Source organism: Scyliorhinus torazame, chromosome 22 (genome assembly GCF_047496885.1).
Source record: "Scyliorhinus torazame isolate Kashiwa2021f chromosome 22, sScyTor2.1, whole genome shotgun sequence".
In the NCBI taxonomy this organism is placed as follows: domain Eukaryota; kingdom Metazoa; phylum Chordata; class Chondrichthyes; order Carcharhiniformes; family Scyliorhinidae; genus Scyliorhinus; species Scyliorhinus torazame.
The window spans coordinates 85,351,052-85,378,870 of NC_092728.1; the positions used below are offsets into that span (position 1 = coordinate 85,351,052).

At 46.5% G+C, this 27,819-nt stretch overlaps 1 protein-coding gene across 5 annotated transcripts in view; it reads left to right on the forward strand.

The window, feature by feature from the left end:
* The first annotated feature begins 871 nt into the window (after positions 1-871).
* The window catches only part of LOC140399179 (multivesicular body subunit 12B-like), a 236,645-nt gene continuing 209,697 nt past the window's right edge, over positions 872-27,819 (forward strand). The window contains exons 1-2 of one of the 5 annotated variants that reach the window (XM_072488494.1): positions 872-930; positions 26,294-26,333. In XM_072488494.1, the coding sequence (XP_072344595.1) occupies positions 887-930; positions 26,294-26,333 (84 nt within the window). In that variant the 5' untranslated portion in view covers positions 872-886. Of the gene's footprint in view, positions 931-1,000; positions 1,171-1,266; positions 1,516-26,293; positions 26,334-27,819 lie in introns of those variants that run through there. The other 4 variants (XM_072488497.1, XM_072488500.1, XM_072488496.1 and 1 more) reach the window with 4 other exon arrangements.

Consider the following 27,819-nt stretch of genomic DNA (forward strand, 5'->3'; position numbering starts at 1 on the left):
TTGTGCAAGAAAATGGTGAGTCTAGTGATTGGTGTTCTGGCGGCTGGCAGAGGCAGCATCCTACACAAAGGGAAAGGGAAAAAAGAAAGACTTGTACTTATGTAGAGGACTTCGTGGTCACAAGATGTCCTAATACACTTTACGGCCAATGAAGTAGCCTTTGGAGTGTAGTAGGTGTGACGTAGGAAATTCGGCAGCCAATTTGCAGAAAGTTAGCTCCCACAAATAGCAATAATCTTCTTGACAAAGGGATAAATACAAACACACATATTAGGAGCAGGAGTAGGCCACTCTGCCTCTCAAGCCAGCTCTGCCATTTAATAAGATTATGGAATTCCTATAGTGCAGAAGGTGGCTATTTGGCCCATCCAGTCTGCACCGACCTTTTGAAAGTGTACCCTACCTAGGCCCACTCCCCCGCCCTATCCCCATAACCCCACCTAACCTGCATATGTTTGTGGGAGGAAACCGGAGCAACTGGAGGAAATTCACGCAGACACGGGGAGAAAATGCAAACCCCACACATTACCCAAGGCCAGAATTGAACCGGGTTCCCCAGCGCTATGAGGCAGCAAGGGGGAATCGGATTGTAACCTCATCCCCACATTCCCGCCTGCCTCCAAATACGTCCGGGGTTCAGCGTTCCCTTGGAACGGTGTCGTGGAATCCCACTCGTGGGGGCGGCGGTGTTTAACACCTGATCCGAAAGATGGCATCCGCGACCCGACCTAACCCTGCCCTTACCCCCAGAGCGGGACCGGCTTGGAGGTCTGTGCCCGTCGCAAGCCTGTGGTCAGGGGAGCTCACAGACCTTCCGGAACTGGAGAGGTGAGGGCTCCAGTTCCAACTGAGACATCTCAACAGGAAGAGATGGGTTTGGTGGTTTATGTGTGTGTGGGTTGGGTGTGAGTCAGCCCGAGCCTCCTGTGGGTGAGTGATTGACAGCTGCTCTGGGAGAGGGGAGGGGTACAGGGGGCACAGTGGAGGCTGAAGGGGGATCCGGCTCCTTTAATTCGGATGATTAGAAGTCAAGCCGCCGCTGCTGGTACTACTGCAGAGAGAAAGAGATAACCCGTGTCCCCCCCCAAACACCACTACCACCTCCTCCCCCCTGTACATCCCTTAGCCAGCGCTAGGCTTTGTCGCGAGTGTCGTTTTTTTTTTAATTTGGTAAGGATTTATCCTCTTCGTTTGCTTTATTTATTTTTGCTGTTGTCGGTGCTTTAGTTTTTCTCCACCCCCCCCCCCCCCCCTATTTCTCCTTGCTGCTTTCCGCCGGCTCGCCTCTCCTTCCCCCTCCCAGGCCCGCTTACAGCGCTGCTTGCCCGGCGCACGGCTTCACGCAAGCCCGAGGCTTGAGGCCTTGGAGGGGGGGTGGAGAGGAGAGCTAGCTGCCCCTCCGACCGACTGGCGTCTTTGTGTTTAAATTAATTATTTATTGGGGAGGGGGTGGGTGGGGTGGCCATGAAAAGCTGCTTTTGTGTCAGACGGAGAGACGAGGTGCCGCAGTTAACAGTTAAGTTTGTTTATTGTTTTGTTTTGTGTGGGGTTTTTTTTTTGTTGAATTCGCAAGAAAAGGACAAAAGTTTCCGCTGGGGCTGCAGAGGGCTGGCGTTTCTCCTGTGAAAGTTGAAGCATTTTCAAGAGATTTCTGACATTTAAATATCCATATATCTGTAATGTGGTTGTTGCTGGACTAATGTAGGGTAAAGAGTGAGAGAGGCCTTCAGGCTTTTAACGTTCACTCTGAATTTCACCCCCTCCTCTACATTTCATGTTTCTTCTCCCCCTACCATCGTGTTTTTTTAAAAAAAATTATTGACACTGGGAAGCATTTCAATGGAGTGTTCCAATATTTGCCATCATGTCTCCTTACTGTTGCATCCTATCCAGCCAGCCCCAAGCTCTGACATGCAGTTTTACTGCAGTTAAATATAGGAATACATGGGATTTATTTCATTGTTTCTGAAGGCGCAGCTTTATTGGAACAATTCCTGAATTGATATTCCGCAATTGCACAATGGTCTCATTTTATTAGCTTGTTGAAGTCTAGGAATTTAGCTTGCTTAAGTCTAGGAATTAAGTTGCAACCCGCTGCTGTGGTGCATTGAGGATCTCTTTCCCCCCCCCCCCCCCCCCAACAATAATGCTTGTTACTGTAAAATGTAAGGATTATTTTGGGGAAAGTTTCTTATGGTCCGCTTAATATTACCATGATCTACATCTGGCAAATACAGGGATAGCTCTATGCACTTCATTGATGTCCATACAACATTTCTGTCATCAGTCTAACTTGCTGCTCCTGATCAGCTTCTGCACTACCCTAGCTTGGTCGTGATAGAGTCTTGGATGAATATAGTTTTACTGTGTATATTGTTGAGTAGTGTCAGTAGTGGGAGATAGACAACTTAAATCACACTACTATGAGAAATGTTTTGCATGGTAATGTGTTTGCTACTTTGCTAGTTTTTAAGACCTTCAGTTTCTTTAGTCTGGAAGCATTTCAGTCTGTGAAGTATATATTCCTTACAAAACTCTTTCAGATCAAGATTATATTTCATTAAGTATTTAGGTCAATATCCATTTTCATATGTGTTGAAAAGATCTGAGAGAGTAGTTTTTCCTCCTTTTTGAAGACACTTGACTCTTGTTGGAGGCCATTTATTCACAGATGCTTACTTTTCTTGAGTGAGTGTAGATCGTGAATATTGTGGGGCTATTTAACTGTAAAGGACCCAGTAACATCCTTTTGATGTTGTATGTGAACTTGTCGGCATAGGTTTTGGTATTTAACAGGTTTTTCACATCACAAGCCTGAGAAACAAGGGACAAGTATAATGTCCCACTTGTCATAAGAACATAAGAACTAGGAGCAGGAGTAGGCCATCTGGCCCCTCGAGCCTGCTCCGCCATTCAATGAGATCATGGCTGATCTTTTGTGGACTCAGCTCCACTTTCCGGCCCGAAGACCATAACCCTTAATCCCTTTATTCTTCAAAAAACTATCTATCTTTATCTTAAAAACATTTAATGAAGGAGCCTCAACTGCTTCACTGGGCAAGGAATCCTATAGATTCACAACCCTTTGGGTGAAGAAGTTCCTCCTAAACTCAGTCCTAAATCTACTTCCCCTTATTTTGAGGCTATGCCCCCTAGTTCTGCTTTCACCCGCCAGTGGAAACAACCTGCCCGCATCTATCCTATCATTCCCTTCATAATTTTATATGTTTCTATAAGATCCCCCCTCATCCTTCTAAATTCCAACGAGTACAGTCCCAGTCTACTCAACCTCTCCTCGTAATCCAACCCCTTCAGCTCTGGGATTAACCTAGTGAATCTCCTCTGCACACCCTCCAGTGCAAGTACGTCCTTTCTCAAGTAAGGAGACCAAAACTGAACACAATACTCCAGGTGTGGCCTCACTAACACCTTATACAATTGCAGCATAACCTCCCTAGTCTTAAACTCCATCCCTCTAGCAATGAAGGACAAAATTCCATTCTCCTTCTTAATCACCTGCTGCATCTGTAAACCAACTTTTTGCGACTCATGCAGTAGCACACCCAGGTCTCTCTGCACAGCAGCATGTTTTAATATTTTATTTAAATAATCCCTTTTGCTGTTATTCCTACCAAAATGGATAAACTCACATTTGTCAACATTGTATTCCATCTGCCAGATCCTAGCCCATTGCCATAGCCTATCCAAATCCCTCTGCAGACTTCCAGTATCCTCTGCACTTTTGCTTTACCACTCATCTTCGTGTCGACTGCAAACTTGGACACATTGCCCTTGGTCCCCAACTCCAAATCATCTATGTAAATTGTGAACAATTGTGGGCCGAACACTGATCCCTGAGGGACACCACTAGCTACTGATTGCCAACCAGAGAAACACCCATTAATCCCCACTCTTTGCTTTCTATTAATTAACCAATCCTCTATCCATGCCACTACTTTCCCCTTAATGCCATGCATCTTTATCTTATGCAGCAACCTTTTGTGTGGCACCTTGTCAAAGGCTTTCTGGAAATCCAGATATACCACATCCAATGGCTCCCCGTTATCTATCGCACTGGTAATGTCCTCAAAAAATTCCGCTAAATTAGTTAGGCACGACCTGCCCTTTATGAACCCATGCTGCGTCTGCCCAATAGGACAATTTCCATCCAGATGCCTCGCTATTTCTTCCTTGATGATAGATTCCAGCATCTTCCCTACTACTGAAGTTAAGCTCACTGGCCTATAATTACTCGCTTTATGCCTACCTCCTTTTTTAAACAGTGGTGTCACGTTTGCTAATTTTCAATCCGCTGGGAACACCCCAGAGTCTAGTGAATTTTGGTAAATTATCACTAGTGCATTTGCAATTTCCCTAGCCATCTCTTTTAGCACTCTGGGATGCATTCCATCGGGGCCAGGAGACTTGTCTACCTTTAGCCCCATTAGCTTGCCCCCTTAGTGATAACAATCATCTCAAGGTCCTCACCTGTCATAGCCTCATTTCTATCAATCACTGGCATGTTATTTGTGTCTTCCACTGTGAAGACTGACCCAAAAAACCTGTTCAGTTCCTCAGCCATTTCCTCATCTCCCATTATTAAATCTCCCTTCTCATCCTCTAAAGGTCCAATATTTACCTTAGCCACTCTTTTTGTTTTATATATTTGTAGAAACGTTTACTATCTGTTTTTATATTCTGAGCAAGTTTACTCTCATAATCTGTCTTACTCTTCTTTATAGCTATTTTAGTAGCTTTCTGTTGCCCCCTAAAGATTTCCCAGTCCTCTAGTCTCCCAATAATCTTTGCCACTTTGTATGCTTTTTCTTTCAATTTGATACTCTCCCTTATTTCCTTAGATATCCACGGTCGATTTTCCCTCTTTCTACCGTCCTTCCTTTGTTGGTACAAACCTTTGCTGAGCACTGTGAAAAATCGCTTGGAAGGTTCTCCACTGTTCCTCAACTTTACTGTTTCACCATAAAGTCTTTGCTCCCAGTCTACCTTAGCTAGTTCTTCTCTCATCCCATTGTAATCTCCTTTGTTTAAGCACAAAACACTAGTGTTTGATTTTACCTTCTCACCCTCCATCTGTATTTTAAATTCCACTATATTGTGATTGCTCCTTCCGAGAGGATCCTTAACTATGAGATCATGAATTCATCCTGACTCATTACACAGGACCAGATCAAGGACCGCTTGTTCCCTCGTAGGTTGCACTACATACTGTTCTGGGAAACTATCGCGGATACATTCTATAAACTCCTCCTCAAGGCTGCCTTGACCTACCTGGTTAAACCAATCGATATATAGATTAAAATCCCCCGTGATAACTGCTGTACCATTTCTACATGCATCCGTTATTTCTTTGTTTATTGCGTTCCCCACCATAATGTTACTATTTGGTGATCTATAGACTACTATCGCCTTACTATTCCTGATGGCCACCCAAATGGATTCAACCTTATCCTCCATAGCACCAATGTTATCCCTTACTATTGCCCGGATACTGTACCCTGTACTGTCACCCTTTTTGATTTTTGACTATGGCTTCTCTGCCTTACACTTTCCTCCTTACTGCCTTTTGTTTCTGTCCCTGTTTTACTACCTTCCAACTTCCTGCATCGGTTCCCAACCCCTGCCAACTTCCTGCATCGGTTCCCATCCCCCTGCCACATTAGTTTAAACCCTCCCCAACAGCTCTAATCGTCTAATTCTGTACTGGCTGCTAAATAAAGTAATTTTCCATGCCTTTATAGTTTGCCAATAAACAGAAAATGCTGGAATTCCTCAATGAGTTATGGCAGCATCTATGGAGAGACAAACAGTTAATGTTTCAGGCCTTGGGTGACTATGTGGAGTTTGCACCTTTTCCCTGTGTCTGTGTGGGTTTCCTCCGGGTGCTCCAATTTCCTCCCACAGTCCAAAAATGTGCCGGTTAGGTGGATTGGCCATGCTAAATTGCCCCATTGTTCAAAAGAGGTGAAGTTACTGGGTTATGGGGATAGGGTGGGGACATGGGACCAGATAGGGTGCTCTTTCCCAAGGGTCAGTGCAGACTCTCGGCTGAATGGCCTCCTCTGCATTGTAGGGATTATGTGATTCTATAATCCCTTCTTTTAAATAAGAAAACCGAAACTGCATGCAGGATTCTAAGTATTATGTCTCATCAATGCCCTGTACAGTTGCAGCAAGGCTTCGCTCCTTTTTTATATTCCATCCCCTTTGCAATAAAGACATCATTCCATTTGCCATCCTAATTACTTTTGTTGGTCTGCATGCTAACCGTTTGTTTCATATATGAGGAAATCCAAGTCCCTCTGTACCAAATAATTCTACAATCTCTCTCCATTTAAATAATGTTTTTCTTGTCAATTCTACCCATCAAAGTGGGTAACGACACATCTTCCCACATTGTACTCCATCTGCCATATCTTTGCCCGGTCACTTAACCTTTACAGACTTTTTGTGTCCTCACAACTTAGCTTTGCCACCTAGCTTTGTATCATCAGCAGATTTGGCCACAGCATAATAATAATCTTTATTACTGTCACAAGTAGGCTACATTAACACTGCAATTATGCTACTATGAAAATCCCCTATCGCCACACTCCGGCACCTGTTCAGGTACACTGAGGGAGAATTTAGAATGTCCAATTCACCTAACAAGCACGTCTTTCGGGACTTATGGGAGGAAACTGGAGCATCCGGAGGAAACCCATGCAGACACGGGGAGAACGTGCAAACTCCGCACAGACAGTGACCCAAGTTGTGAATCGAACTTGGGTCCCTGACGTTGTGAAGCAACAGTACGAATCATTCTGCTACCATGCCGCCCTATAATTTTTTTTTTTTTTTTAAATAATATTTTATTGAAAATTTTTGGTCAACCAACACAGTACATTGTGCATCCTTTACACAACATTATAACAATACAGATAATAATGACCTTTTTTATTTAAACAAGAACAAAAGAAAACAACAACAAATAAATAAATATTAAATAACAAAAATAAAAACTAGCCCTAATTGGCAACTGCCTTGTCTCAGGCCACCCCCCCCCCCCACACCCCCCCCCCACCCCCCCCCACACCCCCCCAAGTCCTGGGCTGCTGCTGCTGCCTTCTTTTTTCCCCCATCTATCTTTCCGCAAGATATTCGACGAACGGTTGCCACCGCCTGGTAAACCCTTGAGCCGACCCCCTTAGGACGAACTTAATCCGCTCTAACTTTATGAACCCCGCCATATCATTTATCCAGGTCTCCACCCCCGGGGGCTTGGCTTCTTTCCACATTAGCAATATCCTGCGCCGGGCTACTAGGGACGCAAAGGCCAAAACATCGGCCTCTCTCGCCTCCTGCACTCCCGGCTCTTGTGCAACCCCAAATATAGCCAACCCCCAGCTTGGTTCGACCCGGACTCCTACTACTTTCGAAAGCACCTTTGTCACCCCCATCCAAAACCCCTGTAGTGCCGGGCATGACCAAAACATATGGGTATGATTCGCTGGGCTTCTCGAGCACCTCGCACACCTATCCTCCACCCCAAAAAATTTACTGAGCCGTGTTCCAGTCATATGTGCCCTGTGTAATACCTTAAACTGAATCAGGCTTAGCCTGGCGCACGAGGACGACGAGTTTACCCTGTTTAGGGCATCTGCCCACAGCCCCTCCTCGATCTCGTCCCCTAGCTCCTCTTCCCATTTCCCTTTTAGTTCGTCCACCATAGTCTCCCCTTCATCCCTCATTTCCCTATATATATCCGACACCTTACCGTCCCCCACCCATTTCTTCGAGATTACTCTGTCCTGCACCTCTTGTGTCGGGAGCTGCGGGAATTCCCTCACCTGTTGCCTCGCAAAAGCCCTCAATTGCATGTACCTGAATGCATTCCCTTGGGGCAACCCATATTTCTCAGTCAGCGCTCCCAGACTCGCGAACTTCCCATCCACAAATAGATCTTTCAATTGCGTTATACCTGCTCTTTGCCACATTCCATATCCCCCATCCATTCCCCCCGGGGCAAACCTATGGTTGTTTCTTATCGGGGACCCCCCCAATGCTCCGGTCTTTCCCCTATGTCGTCTCCACTGTCCCCAAATCTTCAGTGTAGCTACCACCACCGGACTCGTGGTATAGTTCCTTGGTGAGAACGGCAATGGGGCTGTCACCATAGCCTGCAGGCTGGTCCCCCTACAGGACGCCCTCTCTAATCTCTTCCACGCCGCTCCTTCCTCCTCTCCCATCCACTTACTCACCATTGAAATATTAGCGGCCCAATAATACTCACTTAGGCTCGGTAGTGCCAGCCCCCCCCTATCCCTACTACGCTGTAAGAATCCCTTCCTCACTCTCGGAGTCTTCCCGGCCCAAACAAAACCCATGATACTCTTTTCTATCCTTTTGAAAAAAGCCTTCGTGATCACCACCGGGAGGCACTGAAACACAAAGAGGAATCTCGGGAGGACCACCATCTTAACCGCCTGCACCCTCCCTGCCATTGACAATGCTACCATATTCCATCTCTTGAAATCTTCCTCCATCTGTTCCACCAACCGCGTCAAATTTAGCCTGTGCAATGTGCCCCAATTCTTAGCTATCTGGATCCCCAGGTAACGAAAGTCTCTTGTTACCTTCCTCAACGGTAGGTCTTCTATTTCTCTACTCTGCTCCCCTGGATGCACCACAAACAGCTCACTCTTCCCCATGTTCAATTTATACCCTGAAAAATCCCCAAACTCCCCAAGTATCCGCATTATTTCTGGCATCCCCTCCGCTGGATCCGCCACATATAGTAGCAGATCATCCGCATATAAAGATACCCGGTGTTCTTCTCCTCCCCTAAGTATTCCCCTCCATCTCTTGGAAACTCTCAGCGCTATCGCCAGGGGCTCAATCGCCAGTGCAAACAGTAATGGGGACAGAGGACATCCCTGCCTTGTCCCTCTATGGAGCCGAAAATATGCCGATCCCCGTCCATTCGTGACCACACTCGCCACTGGGGCCCTATACAACAGCTGCACCCATCTAACATACCCCTCTCCAAACCCAAATCTCCTCAACACCTCCCACAGATAATCCCATTCCACTCTATCAAATGCTTTCTCGGCATCCATCGCCACTACTATCTCCGTTTCACCCTCTGGTGGGGCCATCATCATTACCCCTAACAGCCTCCGTATATTCGTGTTCAGCTGTCTCCCCTTCACAAACCCAGTTTGGTCCTCATGTACCACCCCCGGGACACATTCCTCTATTCTCATTGCCATTACCTTGGCCAGGACCTTGGCATCCACATTGAGGAGGGAAATTGGTCTGTAGGACCCGCATTGTAGCGGATCCTTTTCCTTCTTTAAGAGAAGCGATATCGTTGCTTCTGACATAGTCGGGGGCAGTTGTCCCCTTTCCTTTGCCTCGTTAAAGGTCCTCGTCAGTAGCGGGGCGAGCAAGTCCAAATATTTTCTGTAAAATTCAACTGGGAATCCGTCCGGTCCCGGGGCCTTTCCCGTCTGCATGTTCCTAATTCCTTTCACCACTTCTTCTACCGTGATCTGTGCTCCCAGTCCCACCCTTTCCTGCTCTTCCACCTTGGGAATTTCCAGCCGATCCAAAAAATCCATCATTCTCTCCCTCCCATCCGGGGGTTGAGCTTCATACAATTTTTTATAAAATGTCTTGAACACTTCGTTCACTCTCTCCGCTCCCCGCTCCGTCTCTCCTTCCTCGTCCCTCACCCCCCCTATTTCCCTCGCTGCTCCCCTTTTCCTCAATTGGTGTGCCAGCAATCTGCTCGCCTTCTCTCCATATTCATACTGTACACCCTGCGCCTTCCTCCATTGTGCCTCTGCAGTGCCTGTAGTCAGCAAGTCAAATTCCACATGCAGCCTTTGCCTTTCCCTGTACAGTCCCTCCTCCGGTGCTTCCGCATATTGTCTATCCACCCTCAAAAGTTCTTGCAGCAACCGCTCCCGTTCCTTACTCTCCTGCTTCCCTTTATGTGTCCTTATTGATATCAGCTCCCCCCTAACCACCGCCTTCAACGCCTCCCAGACCACTCCCACCTGAACCTCCCCATTGTCATTGAGTTCCAAGTACTTTTCAATGCATCCCCTCACCCTTAGGCACACCCCCTCATCCGCCATTAGTCCCATGTCCATTCTCCAGGGTGGGCGCCCTCTTGTTTCCTCCCCTATTTCCAAGTCTACCCAGTGTGGGGCATGATCCGAAATGGCTATAGCCGTATATTCCGTTCCCCTCACCCTCGGGATCAATGCCCTACCCAACACAAAAAAGTCTATGCGTGAATAGACTTTATGGACATAGGAGAAAAACGAGAACTCCTTACTCCTAGGTCTACTGAATCTCCACGGGTCCACCCCTCCCATCTGCTCCATAAAATCCTTAAGCACCTTGGCTGCTGCCGGCCTCCTACCAGTCCTGGACTTCGACCTATCCAGCCTTGGTTCCAACACCGTGTTAAAGTCTCCCCCCATTATCAGCTTTCCGGTCTCTAGGTCTGGGATGCGTCCTAGCATTCGCCTCATAAAGTTGGCATCGTCCCAGTTCGGGGCATACACGTTTACCAAAACCACCATCTCTCCCTGTAATTTGCCACTCACCATCACGTATCTGCCCCCGTTATCCGCCACTATAATCTTCGCCTCGAACATTACCCGCTTCCCCACTAATATAGCCACCCCCCTGTTTTTCGCATCCAGCCCCGAATGGAACACCTGCCCCACCCATCCTTTGCGCAACCTAACCTGGTCTATCAATTTCAGGTGCGTTTCCTGTAGCATAACCACATCTGCTTTAAGTTTCTTAAGGTGTGCGAGTACTCGTGCCCTCTTTATCGGCCCGTTAAGCCCCCTCACGTTCCACGTGATCAGCCGAGTTGGGGGGCTTCCCCCCCCCCCCCCCCCCCCCCCCCCCTTGCCGGTTAGCCATCATCTTTTTCCAGCTTCTCACCCAGTTCCCACGCAGCTGTATCTCTCCCAGACGGTGCCCCCCCGCCCATCCTTTCCCGTACCCACTTCCCCCTTTCCCCAGCAGCAGCAACCCAGTAATTCCCCCCTTCCCCCCCCCCCCCCGCTAGACCCCCCGCTAGCGTAATTACTCCCCCCATGTTGCTCCCAGAAGTCAGCAAACTCTGGCTGACCTCTGCTTCCCCCCGTGATCACGGCTCGCACCGTGCGACGCCCCCTCCTTCCTGCTTCTCTATTCCCGCCATAATTATCATAGCGCGGGAACCAAGCCCGCGCCTCTCCCTCGGCCCCGCCTCCCATGGCCAACGCCCCATCTCCTCTCGCTCCCCACCTCCCCCCATCACCACCTGTGGGAGAAAGAAAAGTTACCATACCGCAGGATTAAAACATAAAACCCCTCTTCGCCCCCCCCCATTCGCCCCACCACTTTGTCCAAACGTTCATTTTCATAATCCAATCATTCCAATTTTTCTTCTACAATAAAAGTCCACGCTTCATCCGCCGTTTCAAAGTAGTGGTGCCTCCCTTGATATGTGACCCACAGTCTTGCCGGTTGCAGCATTCCAAATTTTATCTTTTTGTGAAGTACCGCTTTGGCCCGATTAAAGCTCGCCCTCCTTCTCGCCACCTCCGCACTCCAATCTTGATAAACGCGGATCACCGCGTTCTCCCATTTACCACACCGAGTTTTCTTTGCCCATCTAAGGACCATTTCTCTATCCTTAAAACGGAGGAATCTCACCACTATGGCTCTGGGAGTTTCTCCTGCTCTCGATCCTCGCACCATAACTCGGTATGCTCCCTCCACCTCCAACGGACCCGTCGGGGCCTCCGCTCCCATTAACGAGTGCAGCATCGTGCTCACATATGCCCCGACGTCCGCCCCCTCCACACCTTCAGGAAGGCCAAGAATCCTCAAGTTGTTCCTCCTTGCGTTGTTTTCCAGTGCCTCCAACCTCTCCACAGATCGTTTCTGGTGTGCCTCCTGTATCTCCGACTTCACCACCAGGCCCTGTATATCGTTCTCATTCTCTGCTGCTTTCGCCTTCACGACCCGAAGCTCCTGCTCCTGGGTCTTTTGTTCCTCTTTCAGCCCTTCAATCGCCTGTAATATCGGGGCCAACAACTCTTTCTTCATTTCCTTTTTTATCTCCTCCACGCAGCGTTTCAAGAACTCTTGTTGTTCAGGGCCCCATATGAAACTGCCACCTTCCGACGCCATCTTGGTTTCTGCTTGCCTTCCTTGCCGTTGTTCCAAAGGATCCGCTGCAATCCGGCCACTTTCCTCTCCTTTTTCCATCCGTGTCCAGGGGGAACACCCTTCTGGTCTACCGCACGGTGTTTTTAGCCGTTAAAATTGCCGTTGGGGCTCCTATCAAGAGCCCAAAAGTCCGTTCCACCGGGAGCTGCCGAAACGTGCGACTCAGCTGGTCATCGCCGCACCCGGAAGTTCATGCCGCCCTATAATTGAACACTTCAGTCAAGTCATTAATATAGATGATAAACATGTGGCATTCCACTAATGACAGTTTGCCAACCCGAAAATGACCCATTTAACCTTGCCCTCTGTTTTCTTTTTAATTTGGCAATGTTCTAACCATTCTAGTATACCGCCCCACACCATGAGCCCTTCTGCAGTAACCTTTTATGTGGCACCTTATCGAATGTCATTTGGAAATCAAAATGCATCTTCTGGTTCCTCTTTATCCACCTTATTTGTTACGTCCACAACTCTAAATTTGTCAAATACAATTTCCCTTATAGCAGTGCTTGATTGTATTATGATTCTCTAAATGTGTTGCTACTAATGCCTTAATAATGGATTCCGGCATTTTCTCATGAACTATCCTATAGTTTTCTGCTTTCTGCTTCTCTCCTTTCTTGAGTGGGAATGTTACATTTGTGGTTTTTGAATCCAGTGGGATCTGTCCAGAATCTAGGAAGTTTTGGAAGATTACGACCAATGCATCATTCATCGCTGCAGCCATTTCTTTTAACAACCGAGGATGCAGGCCTTCATGTCCGATGGACCTGTCAGCCTTTAGTCCCATAAGTTTGCGCAGTCATTTTCTCAAATTATCATTGTTCATCTGTCTATTTGCCCCTGATTTTCTACTACGATTGGGATATTTTTATTGTCTTCTGCTGTGAATGCAGATACAAAAGATTTGTTCAAGCTCTCTGCCATTTCTTTATTTCCCATTATTAAGTCTCCAGCATTAATTTCTAAGAGACCAATGTTTACTTTAGCTATTCCCTTCCTTTTTATGAACTTGTAGAGGTCCTTACTGTTTGTTTTTGTACTTCTTGCTAGCTAGCTGACACTCATCTGTTTTCAATCTCTATTTCTATTAGTTATCCTTTGCTTATCTCTCAAACGTTCTCAGTCTTCTGGCCTATCATTAATCACCTCAACATTGAAAGCATTTTCTTTCAATTTAATATGACCCTTCAACTCCTTAGTTAACCATGAATAGTTCACTTTCTGCACAATTTTTGCAATGAACGCTAGTTGGTATTGGAGGCACCAGTGAACAAATAAAATAGGAAAAATAGGTTAATTTGAAAAGGAATATTAAAAATTTTGTTTTGCCCCACCTCCCCAGAATTCAGTGCATAAATATACATGTGCACTAATACTAAGATACACAAACTAGGAGTATCCTTGGATTTATCTCTAATCTTTACTGCATTTCCCAATCTGAACTGTGGTCATAGTAGTTGCCTTTCGCATTCTTGGGGGTGGAAAATTGTATCGGACCTTGTTTTTTAAAATACAATATTCCAAGGATGTGGGTGATTCCACATTTATTACCTACCCATATTAGCCCTGAAAAAGTGGTAGCATGATTGTTTTTACAATTGAGTGATTTGCTAGGTCAAAGTGCATTGGGAGTAATTTAAACCTTGTTTTTTTAACAAAATGCTTTCCTGGTCATTTTGTTTCCATGCTGTCCCACAGATTATCAGATTTATTGAATTAATTTCCACAATTTACCATGGTGAGATTCCTACTGCTGGTATCTTGATTTTGAGTCCAGTAGCAGAATCGGTGTACTCTGAAACCCACTCTTGAGAGTTTTGTATCCATACCATTCTTACTGCTGATCCTTGATCATTGCTGTTTAGAGTTTGCGACTGACCAGAATAAGGTGAGCAATGCTCTGCTACTTGTCCAGATTACTCTCCAATACGTACGAGAACACTATTGTCTCCTTTATCATGCTAAATCGCTGGCTTTGAAAGCAAACCAAGGCAGGCCAGCAGCTCGGTTCAATTCCCGTACCAGCCTCCCCGAACAGGCGCTGAATGTGGCGACGAGGGGCTTTTCACAGTAACTTCATTTGAAGCCTACTTGTGACAATGAGCGATTTTCTTTTCATTTCATGTGATGCTTTCATGGCAGCAAATGTCGAGAGAAAATGTGAAGAGTTTTGAAAGATGATAAATGTTGTGGCTTGAATATTGCTTTTTAGGTTAAAGTGGGTTGCCACAAAACACTTGCCAAATAATGAAAATAATATTGTCTTGTACAAATGTTTGACATTTGATCAGGTTTTTGATCAGGTTTTTGGCTGATTATTTATTTATTGTGCGCAGGTCATGCAAGGTAACTCCATATGGAAATTAACTCATGCCCATAATTTCCTGGTTTCCCAACCTTGCATTTGGGATGCACTGGGGAATCCCTTTAGGAAGTTCCCTGTAAGCGTTTACCCCGCAATTGTCCCGGAGTGCTGACTTCCAGAGGAAAATTATGCTCGGCGGGGAACCATCCGACGGAAGCGATTTAAATCGCTAACTTTGGGCGGTTCTTCCAGTTTTGCCCTAATAGTTACTCTGAAAGAGTTAGAGAGGGAAAAACCCATCTAACTCCAGGGTAACTATTTAAGCACTCTGGTGCAGCGCAGTGGTTTGCACTGCTGTCTGCGGTGCTGAAGACCCGGATTCGATCCTGGCCCTGGATCACTGTCTGTGTGGAATTTGCACATTGTGCCCGTGTCTGCGTGGGTTTCACTCCCACAACCTAAAGATGTGCAGGGTAGGTGGATTGGCCACGCTAAATTGCCCCTTAATTGGAAAACAATAATTAAGCACTCCAAATGTTTTAAAGAAAAACTATTTAAGCACATGGATCGAGGTACGCACGGGACACCCTGCGTGCACACAACCGCCCCTTTGGAATTTCAACAAGGGTAGGTCCATCCAAAGTGGCAATCTGGCAGCGATTGTCAGTGAGGAAGTTGCGAGCTCATGCTACCTTCATCTCAGCCTTGTGATTTTGTAATTTCAGAATTTTTGGAAACTTCCTTTATTTCTGTACATAGAGCATTGAAAGTTAGAATGGTCATTAACATTTATTACATTTGCTGCATTGCCAATCTGACAGCACTGTAAATTCTATGATAATCTATGATTAATCTAGAACAAAGGTTCGGCACAACATCGTGGGCCGAAGGGCCTGTTCTGTGCTGTATTTTTCTATGTTCTATGTTCTATATTAGTAAGAGTGCTTAATTTGCACTTCTGGTGGCGGCCATGGAGGAGTAGGTCGCACATTTGATAGCTCCCGCCGGTGACGGACTTTTGGACCTTTTTTTCCTGGATTTTATGGGATAAATCGGTGAAGTGTGAGACAGTGAGGAGAAATCCCCCTCTGGTGTATGGAGAATTGGACCAGAAGTGGCCGTGTGCGAAGACAAAGTCTGATAAGGAAGACGCGAGCAGAGCCGGTATCGCGGGAAAGCATGGCGGAGAGTAAGGGCCGTGGGGAGATGGCACAGTGGTCGACGGAGCAGCTGGTCAAGTTTTTCGAGGATTGCTTCGCCAAACTGAAAAAGGAGACGCTGGACCCGATTAAGGCTTCGATTGATCAAGTTGTGCAGAATGAAGAGACCCACGGAAGAGCGATCCAGGGGGTGGAGAAAAAGGTGCCCGAGCATGAGGAATACATAACCGTGCTGGAGACCAAAGTGGAGATGATGAACGACTGCCAGAGAAGAATGCTGGAGGACCTGGAGAACAGGTCCAGGAGGCAGAATCCTAGAATTGTCGGCCTCCCTGAAGGCAGTGAGGGATCGGATGCAAGGGCTTATGTGATGGACATGCTGGAGAAGTTGATGGGGGCTGAGATGTTCCCTCGGCTCCTGGAAGCGGATAGAGTGCACAGAGCCCTCGCGAAGAAGCCCCGAGCGAATGAGCCGCCGAGGGTGGTGGTGGTACGCTTTCTCCGATTCCTGGACAAGGAACACATTCTGCGGTGGGTCAAGAAGGAACGGAGCAGCAAATGGGAGAATTGTGAGCTGTGCATTTATCAGGACCTGGGCGTGGATTTGGCCAAGAGGCGAGCTGGGTTTAATCGGGCAAAAATGGCCCTCTTTAAGAAGGGCGTGAAGTTCGGGATGTTGTACCCAGCCCATCTGTAGGTCACACATGAGGAACAGGACTTCTACTTCGAAACACCAGATGAAGTATGGACTTTTATTAAAGAAAAGAGGCTGGAGGCGATCTAAAAGACACTAGCCTTGGAGAGTACTGTGGTGGCGATTTGTTGTGCTGGGTATAAGTAATGTTATGTGTAAGAAGGGGCTGTTTGTATGGCTAAAGGTAACTTTGGCTTGCAGGGAGCTGGTGAGAGGGGGGGTGGTCTTTGGGGCCGGTTCTGTTTTTGGGTGTTTTTTTTTCTAAAGTGGCTGTTTACTCACTTTTTTCTGATGTTTGTTTACTGGGGAATGTGATGCTTTTAATATGTTTGTTCAAGTTGGGGGGGAGAGAGGGGAGAGACTGCTTGGTGCCATGGGCAGGCGCTATCAAGTCAGCATGGGTCAGCTGACTCACAGAAGCACAGTGGGGGGCGAGCAGGTGTTAAGCTGGAGCTTGACTTGGGGGGGTTGGGTTTCTAGTGTTGGTGCTGGGGGGGGGGGGGGGGGGGGGGGGGGGGGGGGGGGAGCTGCTTAGCCGAAGGGGAGGAACTGTTACTAGGGGACAAATGAGAGGTCGGGAATGGCGAATGCCCGAGGGGGAGCTCAAGGAGGCGGAGGGCGCGAGCCAGAGGCTGACCTAAAAAAGTTGATGGCTAGTCAGTGGGGGCGGCGGGAGGCCCCCCGACCAGGCTGATTACATGGAACGTTCGAGGGTTGAATGGGCCGATCAAGAGGGCTCGCGTGTATGCGCATTCGAGGGGGCTGAAGGTGGACGTCACAATGCTACAAGAGACACACCTAAAGGTTATAGACCAGACGAGATTGAGAAAGGGGTGGGTTAGCCAAGTATTCCATTCCGGGCTGGACTCAAAGACCAGGGGGGGTAGCGATCTTGATCACCAAACGAGTGGCATTCGAGGCAGGAAGAATCGTGTCAGAAAAGGGTGGTAGGTACATAATGGTGTGTGGGAGCGGGTGGTACTCGTGAACATGTGTTCCGAATTGGACAATGTGGAATTTATGAGGCGGGTGTTGGGTAAGATCCCAGACTTAGAGTCACATAACCTGATTATGGGAGGCGATTTTTAACGCAGTCATTGATCCGGAATTGGACCGGTCAAAATCCAGGACAGGGAGGAGGCCGGCCGCGGCAAAGGAATTGAAGGGGTTTATGAAAGGGGGGAGTAGACCCATGGAGGTTTGCACGGCCAAGAGTGAAGACGTTTTCTTTTTCCTCACATGTCCACAAGGTATACTCTCGCATCAACTTTTTTGTTCTGTGCAGGGCGTTAATACCAGGGGTGGTGCATACTGCATACTCGGCAATCGCAGTGTCGGATCATGTCCCACATTGTGTGGATCTACGGGTTAGTGTGGAGAGAGGGCAGCACCCACTGTGGAGAGTGAATGTGGGGTTGCTAGCGGACAAAGCGATTTGTGGGCGGGTTAACAAGTCCATCCAGAACGACCTGGAAACTAATGATACGGGGGACGTTTCTGCAGCGACGGTTTGGGAAGCTTTGAAGGCAGTGGTCAGAGGGGAATTAATCTCGATACGGGCCCACAGAGAAAAGATGGAACGGGCTGAGAGGGATAGGTTAGTTGAGGAGATACTCCAGGTGGACAGGAGGTACTCGGAGGCCCTGGACACAGGGCTACTGAGGGAGCAGCGGAGGTTATAGGCGGAGTTTGGGCTGTTGACCACGGGCAAAGCGGTGGAACAGTTGAGGAAGGCAAGGGGGATGATTTATGAGTACGGGGAAAAGGCAAGCAGAATGTTAGCGCACCAGCTCAGGAAAAGGGAGATAGGTAAATAGTAGAGCCTGGAATACTGTCCTGGACCCAGTGGGGGCGAATGAGGTGTTTAAGGACTTCTATAGTAAACTATATGAGTCAGAACTCCCGGGTGGAGGGGATGAGGCAGTTTTTCGATCAATTGAGGTTTCCGAGGGTAGATGAGGATCTGGTGGAAGGGCTGGGAGCCCCAATTGAGATTGAGGAAATAATTGAGGGGCTGGAGGGCATGCAGTCGGGCAAGGCCCCGGGGCCTGATGGCTATCCGATGGAATTCTAGAAGAAGTTTTCAGAGATATTGAGCCCACTCCTACTGAGGACATTTAATGAAGCAAGAGAGAAGGGAGTCCTCCCCCCAACAATGTCGCAGGCCTCGATTTCATTGATCCTGAAACGGGAGAAGGATATTGAGCAATGCGGGTCATACAGGCCAATTTCCCTACTGAATGTGTGCGCCAAACTGCTGGCTAAGATACTGGCCACAAGGATAGAGGACTGTGTCCCGGGGGTGATAGGGGAGACCAGACGGGATTTGTAAAGGGCAGGCAACTCAAAGGCCAATGTTCGAAGGCTTTTGAATGTTATTATGATGCCCTCAGAAGGAGAGGAGGCGGAGGTGGTGGTAGCGATGGATGCGGAGAAGGCTTTTGATCGTGTGGAGTGGAATTACCTGTGGGAGGCGCTGGGACGGGTTTGGGTTTGATGAGGGCTTTATTGACTGGGTACGGGTTGCTCTATCAGGCACCAGTAGCGAGTGTGTACACGAACCGGCTGAGGTCGGGGTATTATAAAGTACACCGAGGGACGAGGCAAGGGTGCCCCCTCTCCCCGTTACTGTTTGCTCTGGCCATAGAGCCATTGGCCATGGCGTTAAGAGCCTCTAGGAGCTGGAAAGGGCCGGTTTGGGGGAGGGAGGAGGGGGGGGGCACCGGGTCTCGCTCTACGCAGATAATCTGCTCTTGTATATTTCAAACCCGTTGGAGGGATGGAGGAAGTAATGCGAATCCTGGAGGAATTTGGCAATTTTTCAGGGTATAAATTGAACATGGGGAATTGAACATGGGGCATAGCGATATGTTTGCGATCCAGGCAAGAGGGCAGGAGAAGAGACTGGGAGAGCTGCCGCTTAGAATGGTAGCAAAGCGCTTTCGGTATCTGGGAATCCAGGTGGCTCGGGAATGGGAGGCGCTGCACAAGTTAAACCTATCCCGGCTGGTAGAGCAAATGGAAGGGGACTTTAAGAGAGGGGACATGCTCCCGCTATCACTGGCGGGGCGGATGCAGACTGTGAAAATGACGGTCCTCCCCAGATTTCTGTTTGTCTTTCAGTGCCTCCCCATCTTCATCCCAAAGACCTTTTTCAAGCACAGCCAGGGGGAGGGTGGATTGGCTGAACAATCGCTGCCGAACATCTGCAATTACTACTAGGCGGCTAATATAGCCATGATTAGGAAGCGGGTAGTGGGGGAGGGGTCGGTGTGGGAGCGGATGGAGGCGGCGTCATGCAAAGACACAAGTTTGGGAGCACTGATAATGGCACCTCTGCCGTCCTCGCCGGCCCGATACTCCAAGTCCGGTGGTAGTGGTGGCTCTGAGAATCTGGGGTCAATGGAGGAGGTATAAGAGAGTGGAGGGAGCATCGATTTGGACCCTGATTTATAATAATCATCGGTTTATACCAGGTAGGCGGGATGGTGGGTTAGGGAGATGGCAAAGGGCAGGAATTAGAAGGACGGGGGAATCTATACACACATTGGAGCTTTCCAAGCTTGAAAGCCTTGGAGGATAAATTTGAATTGCCAGCAGGGAACGGGTTTAGGTATTTGCAGGTGTGAGACTTCCTGAGAAAGCAGGTTCCGGCCTTTCTGCTGCTGCTGCCATGGGGGATACAGGATAGAGTAGTCTCCAGTACCTGGGTGGAAGAGGGGAAGGTTTAAGAAATTTACCAGGAGTTTTCGGAGGCGGAGGAAACTCCGGTGGAGGAACTTTAAGGGCAAGTGGGAGGAAGAGCTAGGAGGCGAGATAGAGGCAGGTCTATGGGCAGATGCCCTGAGCAGGGTTAATATCTCTCATCATGTGCCAGGCTTAGCCTGATACAATTTTAGGTAGTCCACCGGGCACACATGACAATGGCTAGGATGAGCAAGTTTCTCGGGGTAGAGGATAGGTGTGCGAGGTGCGCGGGAAGCCCAGCAAATCATGTCCACATGTTTTGGGCATGCCCGAAGCTTAGATGGTTTTGGCAGGGTTTTGCGAAGGCAATGTCCACGGTGCTAAAAACACGGGTGGTGCCGAATCCGGAGGTAGCGATCTTTGGAGTGTCAGAAGAGCCGGGAGTTCAGGGGGCAAAAGAGGCTGGCGTCTTGGCCTTTGCCTCCCTGGTAGCCTGGAGACGAATCTTATTAATGTGGAGGGACTCGAAACCCCCGAGTGTAGAGACCTGGGTTAGTGACATGACTGGGTTTCTCAGTCTTGAGAAAATAAAGTTCGCCTTAAGAGGGTCAATCGTCGGGTTCACCCGCAGGTGGCAGCCGTTCATCGACTTTCTTTGGGGAAATTAAAATGTCAGCAGAAGCAGTATTCCAAGGGATGGGTGGGGAAAGAGGGCCGGATTGTTGTTTTATGGTTGGGGTGTATGAAGATTGGGTTGGGGGTGGTAATGCTTATTATACCATGTTTATGTCATTGTTATTGTTATTATAATAAACATATTTTTTAAAAAAGAGTGCGTAATTTGTTAGGGGTGGGTATTAGTCATAGATGGTGAATTATGTTAGTCTACTTACCCTGTTCCTTTTCCCCTAACCCTGATACCAAGACTTGTATTGACTCGTCAGACCTTTTTAAAAGTCTGAATGTAAAGTTTTTTCCCCCAGAAATGTAATATGTTTATTATGGGATACATTGATCTTAGAATGGAAACACATTTATTCATACTCTTGTATTGTTGGACTTCTATTGTGATGATGTTGTGGGATGCTCACCCATTTTGTAAAGTCATTTTGCAACATCAGTGTCAACATTATGTGGCATGTGCAACATAATTTAAGAGTTACTCATGATTTGTTTCTGTGGTTTTCCGTTGCTGTCTGTGAAGTCATGGATCCAGAGTACAGAAAAGGCACTTCCGCCCATCGAGTCTGTACTGACAAAACTATACTAAGTCTCCACTAATCCCACTTTCCAGCACTTGGCTCGTTGCCTTGAATGTTCTGACATTTCAGGTGCTTGTCCAAGTACTTTTTAACGGTTATTAGGTTTCCCGTCTCCACTATCCTCCCTGGCAGTGCATTCCAGACTCTGACCACCCTCTGGGTGAAAAGTTATTCTTAAATCCCCTCAATCTCCTGCCGCTCAGTTTCAAATTATGCCTCTTCATTATTGACCTTTTAACTAAGGAGAGCAGCAGCTTCCTATCCACCCTGTTCACACACTTTTAAAAAAATATAAATTTAGTGTACCCAATTATTTTTTTTCCAATTGAAGGGTAATTTAGCGTGGTCAATCCACCTAACCTGCACATCTTTGGGTTGTAGGGGTGGAACCCACACAGACATGGGGAGAATGTGCAAACTCCACACGGACAGTGACCCAGGACCGGGATTCGAACCCGGGCCCTCAGCGCCGCAGTCCCAGTGCTAGCCACTGCGCCACATGCTGCCCTCCCTTCTTAATCTTATGCACCTCAATTAGCAACATCCCCCCCCCCCCCCCCCCCCCCCCCCCCGCCCCCTCAGCCTTCTCTGCTCTAAAGAAAACAACCAGAGTCTTTCCAGCTTCTCTTCATAGCTCAAATGCACCATCCCAGGGAACATCCTGGTGTATCTCCTCTGCACCTTCTCCCACATAACCCATTTCCTATACTGAGGCAACCAGAATGCACATAGTACTCCAGCTATGGTGTAACCATAGCTTTATGCAGCTCCAACGTAACCTCCCTGCTCGTATGCCACGACTGCTGAAGGCAAGTGTCCTGTATGCCTTCTTAATTACCTATTAACCAGTCCTACCACCTTCAGGGATCTATGGCCAAGCACCCCAAAATCCTTCTGTTGCTCTGAGCTTCCTAGTGTCCTGCCATTCATGGAGTAGTCCCTTGTCTTGTTACTCCTTCCAAAATGCATCACCTAGTACTTTTCCGGGTTAAATTTCATCTGCCACTGATCTGCCCATCTGACCAACCTGTCTATATCTTCCTGCTACCTAACCTTCCTCACAATTAGCCACCCTGTTGTCTAACACTAAGCCGGTGCCGGATCCAACTTGCCAAGATACTCTGGATCCCATGTGCTTTTACCTTCTTTATAAGTCCCCATGTGGGATCTAAAATGCATATTGACTAAATCAACTGCAATACTCTCATCTACACAGCTGATCAACTCAAAATTCAATCAAATTCATTAGGCATGGCCTCCTTCTGACAAAGCCATGCTGACTATCCCTGATCAAATCTTGCCTGTCCTAGTGAAGATTAATTTTCTCCTTCAGAATTTTCTCCAATAGTTTCCTTACCACTGATCTGAGACTTGCTGGTCTGTAATTCCTTGGTTTATCTCTGCCACCTTTCTTGATAAGTGGAACCACATTAGCTGTTCTCCAGTCCTCCGGCACCTCCCCTCAGGCCAGATAGGAATTAAACATTTGGGTCAGAGCCCCTGTAATTTCCTCCCTCGTCTCCCACAGCAGCCCAGGTGACTACTCCAGACCTGGGAATTTGTCCACTTTTAAGTCTCCCAAAACCACCTCACTCCCTATGTCAAACTGTTCAAATATCTCACAGTGCCCTCTCCCAGAATTCTGGACCTACATCCTCTTTCCTGAGTGAAGACCTATGTGACAGTACCTCTCCCCGAATTCTGTACCTACATTCTCCTTCTTCTAAGTGAAGACCTATGTGAAGTACCAGTTTAACACCTGACCAATATGGGCCCTGGAAAATCTCAGCAGGTCTGGCACGTTCCCACTTTGTTAGCTTTGACAAAAAAATCATCCGACTCGAAACATAAGCTCTTTTCTCTCCCTACAGATGCTGCCAGACCTGCTGAGATTTTCCAGCTTTTTCTCTTTCATGGGCCCTACTCTTCCTTTGGTTATTCTCTTCTCCTTAATATACTTATAAAATATTTTGGGATTAAATCCCACCGACCAGTGCTTTTTAATGCCCCCTCTTTGCTCTCCTAATAGCTATCTTAAGTTCTCCCCCCCCCCCCCCCCCAAAACCTACCTCACATTTTCTGTACTCCACTAAGGCCTCTGCTGACTTGCTCCCTTTGTATCTACTAAAAACCTCTTTCTTATATTCTGAATATTTCTAGGCACCCAGGGCTCTCTGGGCTTATTGCTCCTAAATTTCACCTAAAGGGAACATGTTGGGCCTCTACTCTCGCCACTTCCTTTTTGAATGCCTCCCCACTGCTCTGCTGTAGACTTTCGCACAAGAAGCCGTTCACAGACTACTTTGGCCAGATCCTGCCTTATTCTAATAAAGTCTCCCTTATCCCAATCCAAAATTGCATTTTGTGGACCATCTTTTCCCTTTTCCATAGCAACCTTAAGTTGTACCGTGCTGTAGTCGCGGTTACTAAAATACTCCCCTCCAGCCCCCTCGAACACCTATCCGGCTTCGTCGGGTCCAGCACTGCACCCCCCCCCTTGTTGGACCTTCTACAGATTGACATAATAAGCGTTCCTGAATATATTTCAAGAAATCCGCCCCCTCTAAACCCTTTACACAATGAATATCCCAATTGATGTTGGGAAGTTGAATCCCCTAATATAATTAGCCTATTATTATTTTTACACGCCTCAGTGAGTTGTCTACATATCTGCTCTTCTATCTCCTGCTGACTGGGGACCTATAATACGCTCCCAGCAATGTGACTGCCCCCTTTTTTCATTCCTAAATTCTACCCACAAAACCTAATTTGAAGACTGTCACTTGAATCTGTTCTGGCCAGCTGTATGAAATCTCACTTTACTTGAATGGGATCTCTGTGTTTATTTATTAAAATACATTCTTCAGGTTTTGTACGCAAAGTTGGAGTAGTTTCACACCACAAGGTGATTTGCTACAGGGCGACTAGGGTTGAATCCTTGCATGCAGATAGATGTTAGCTTTAGTTTTATATCTGAATTGATTTCACATATTAAATTTTATGTTCTTGAGTTGCAATACTTATATGTGGCAGTTTAATTGTTACTTTTTTTTCCGGCAAAGAAAGATGAAATCTAGATGTGAGGCAGTTTTGGGTGGTTGTAAGCAATTGTGGAAAAAATGAAGTAATTGGCTGATGCATAATCCATACATTCAGGCAATGGATTCAACAGAGATATTTAGGGACGATGATTGTCATACACATGTAACCGTCTGATGAGGATGTGTTGTTTTCAGTCGAATGAAAATGAACTATGTTAATTTGTTGCCAGAGGCCAAGGGTTAAATTCCATTCTTTTTGACATTTTCAGTCGAATGAACAATAGTTTCAACATCTTAATGCTGCCCAGCAGCTTCATAGTGTTTGGGTTCCCCTGAATGATCAATGTTAAAAAAAACTAACTCTTGCACCATGGTAATGAAGCAATCACAAATAAATAAATATTGTTTAAATGCCCAGGGTAATTTATTACTTTAACTGTATGCCAACATTCTATTTTGATTTTAAATAAAATAACTTTTTCTTAAAAGGAACTCTGCCTGTCCTTCCATTTCTCCCTGCTCTTCCTTTGTATTTTAACTTCTATTGTACTTTAATCCTATCTTAGGTTTGCTTATTTATTTTATTTGCATCTCTCGTATTGATTTCCCTTGGCTTCTTAATCACTGTATGGTGTAAGTAAGGCTAAATTAGCCTCTTGTTAAAATGAAACCCAAAATGATTTGCTCCTGTCATGGAACTGAACAACTTTGTTAAGAGCTCCTTCTAATACCGCAGCTGCTGGATTCGCCTCTTCTGTTATAATCGGGTTGATATTCGGAAGCTCAAATTGGTTCAAGTTCCTTAGAAAATAGCTTTGAGCTGAGCAGTTTCTTTTCAGTCGTAGTTCAAGAGCTTAAATCGAACCACAGTTGGTTGGAAGAGTGCCTGTTTTAACTTCCTGGCATCTCAGAGCTTGCTTAAAGTTAATTGGTGTATCCGTTGTTTAATTAGCATGGCCGTGAAGCATATTTAGTGCATCAGTTTCAATGTACAGTATGGTAAGTCGCACAGACACCCATGTGCTTAAATCTGTGCGCTCCTGGTCCATTAACTCCTCAAATTTAAAATCCTCACCCTTGTGTTCAAACCCCTTCTTATCTTTGTAGCCTCCTCCAACCCTCTGAGAACTCTGCATTCCTCCAAATTTGGCCTGCCACGTACCTCTCACTCCCTTAGCCCCATCAGTGAAGGCCGTGCTTTCAGCAGTCTTGCCATTGAAGACTGTGCTCTCAACTGTTTTGGACCGCAGCTCTGGATTTACTGTCCCACCTCCACCCTTTGAAATCCTGCTTCAAAACCTATCTCTTGGACCAAGCACTTAATTATCCTTCCTAATACCTCCTCCTTTGGCTAGGTATTAATTTAAGTCTGACTGCACTTCCCTAATGTGAAAAGTGAGCTTCAGTGGGCTTTTTGAATATGTTGTAGTTATAGCCAAGTGGAAAATCTCACCTCCCACAGTATCCAGACCTGGGAAGGTGATGGCGTAGTGGTATTGTCACTGGACTAGTAAACCCAGAGTAATCCTCTGGGGACCCAGGTTCGAATCCCGCCACTGCAGATGGTGAAATTTGAATTCAATAAAAATCTGCTAGTTAAAAGTCTAATGGTGACGATGAAACCATTGTCGATTTTTGTAAAAACCCATCTAATGTCCTTTTGGGAAGGAAATCTGTCATCTTTACCTGCTCTGGCCTACATGTGACTCCAGATCCACAGCAATGTGGTTGACTCTTAACTGTCCCCTCAAGGGCAATTCAGGATGGGCAATAAATGCTCCTGCGATGCCCAAGTCCCATGAACGAATTTAAAAAAAATGTATTTCCAGCACGGGATTCTGGACAGGAATCAGCAGTTCAAAACTGACCTTTTTTTTGTTTTTTTCCTTCCATAGCCCAGGAGCAGTGAAGCCATTTTTGCCATCCCCCGTTGAGGTGAGCCAAAACATGCTTGGGATCAAAACTGTGGGCCCAGTTGCTTGTACTCCTCTTAACTCCCAGGGGTTGACTCAGATCCTGCTCTCGACCGAAACCCACACGCATGTGTTTCCTAACAGATCACGAGACAGCGAGGCGGAACTCTGGCTACTATCACCAGTATTTTATAAAATAAAACACACAATCCCATTTTAAAATCTTCAGTTAAAGTATCAATGCAAATTCTTACAGAGGATGGGCATTTGTCATTTCAAGTTGAGAAATAGCTTTATTGCACCTCGTGTTTCTCTGCATTGTGAACTGTCAGATTTGGAAAGTTTTACAATAGCATTTGGTGATCGTGGTTGGGTTTTGGCAGTGCAGCCTTAATTTGAAATTCAATTTATTTTGAGAAAACCTCAAAGCTCTTGTGTTTGCAAGTCTTTTGTGGTAAGTGGTTAGAAATGGCTGGGTTAGCTTATTTTCGATGGTCTTTCTGTGGAGCTGGTAAATTTAATGAGAACCGTGCTTCCTTCTCTAAGATTTCCAATGTTGTGTCGCTGTTTCAGTGGCTAGAGGACCTACTGTTTATTAGTATTGCTACAGATGTTCGACAGTGATATCAACCAGATAGTTTACTTAGGTTGGATGTTTTTCTGTAGTTAGTTGTGTACCGTACTAAAGATGGAAGGCAGAATTGGCTCAGTTGCAGGAAGCAAAGGCTGGTGGTAGATGAATGGTTTTCAGACTGGGAGGTGGTTTGCAGTGGTGTTTCCAAGGCATTGGTTTTGAGTCCATTGCTCTTTGCAATTTTTATAAACAACCTCGACTTTAGTGTAGGGAGTATCATTATTTAGTCATCATTATTAAGTTTGTAGTTGAAACACAGCATCATCACAGGATGGTGAAATGGGTAGGAGCGTGGCAGATTGAGCTCAGTGTGGAGAAGTGAGGAGTGATGTACCATTGGGAAACTTGTATGAAAAGACTAGTGTTTAAATTATACGGAATTGAAAAGTATAGGTGAACTGTGTTATGATTAGGTGAGGAGAGGTGGAATGGCCCCCTCCCACACCTTGTTTGACTGCAATATTTTTTTTAAAAGATTATGTTGCCAATTCAGTGAGTGTTTAACTGTGTACAGCGACTATAAAAAACACAGGCTTTCTTGAGTCTTAAAAAATAAGAGGATAGGTTTTATTGTTTTAAAAAAATATATATTTTATTCAAATTTTTTCGGCCAAACAAAAGAGTACAAAAATGTTTTCCCTTTTACAACAATAAAACAATATAAATAATAGTGACCGTTTTTAACAAATAAATAATATATAAACGGCAACTGCCATAACAAAATATTAACTCTCCCAAATAATAAAGTCAAACAAGCCAATATACATATCCAAGTAAAAATATCCATACAAAAACACCCCTGAGGACCCCCCCCCCCCCCCCCCCCCCAGGTTGCTGCTGCTACTTTCCCAGTTCCTTTATCGTTCTGCGAGAT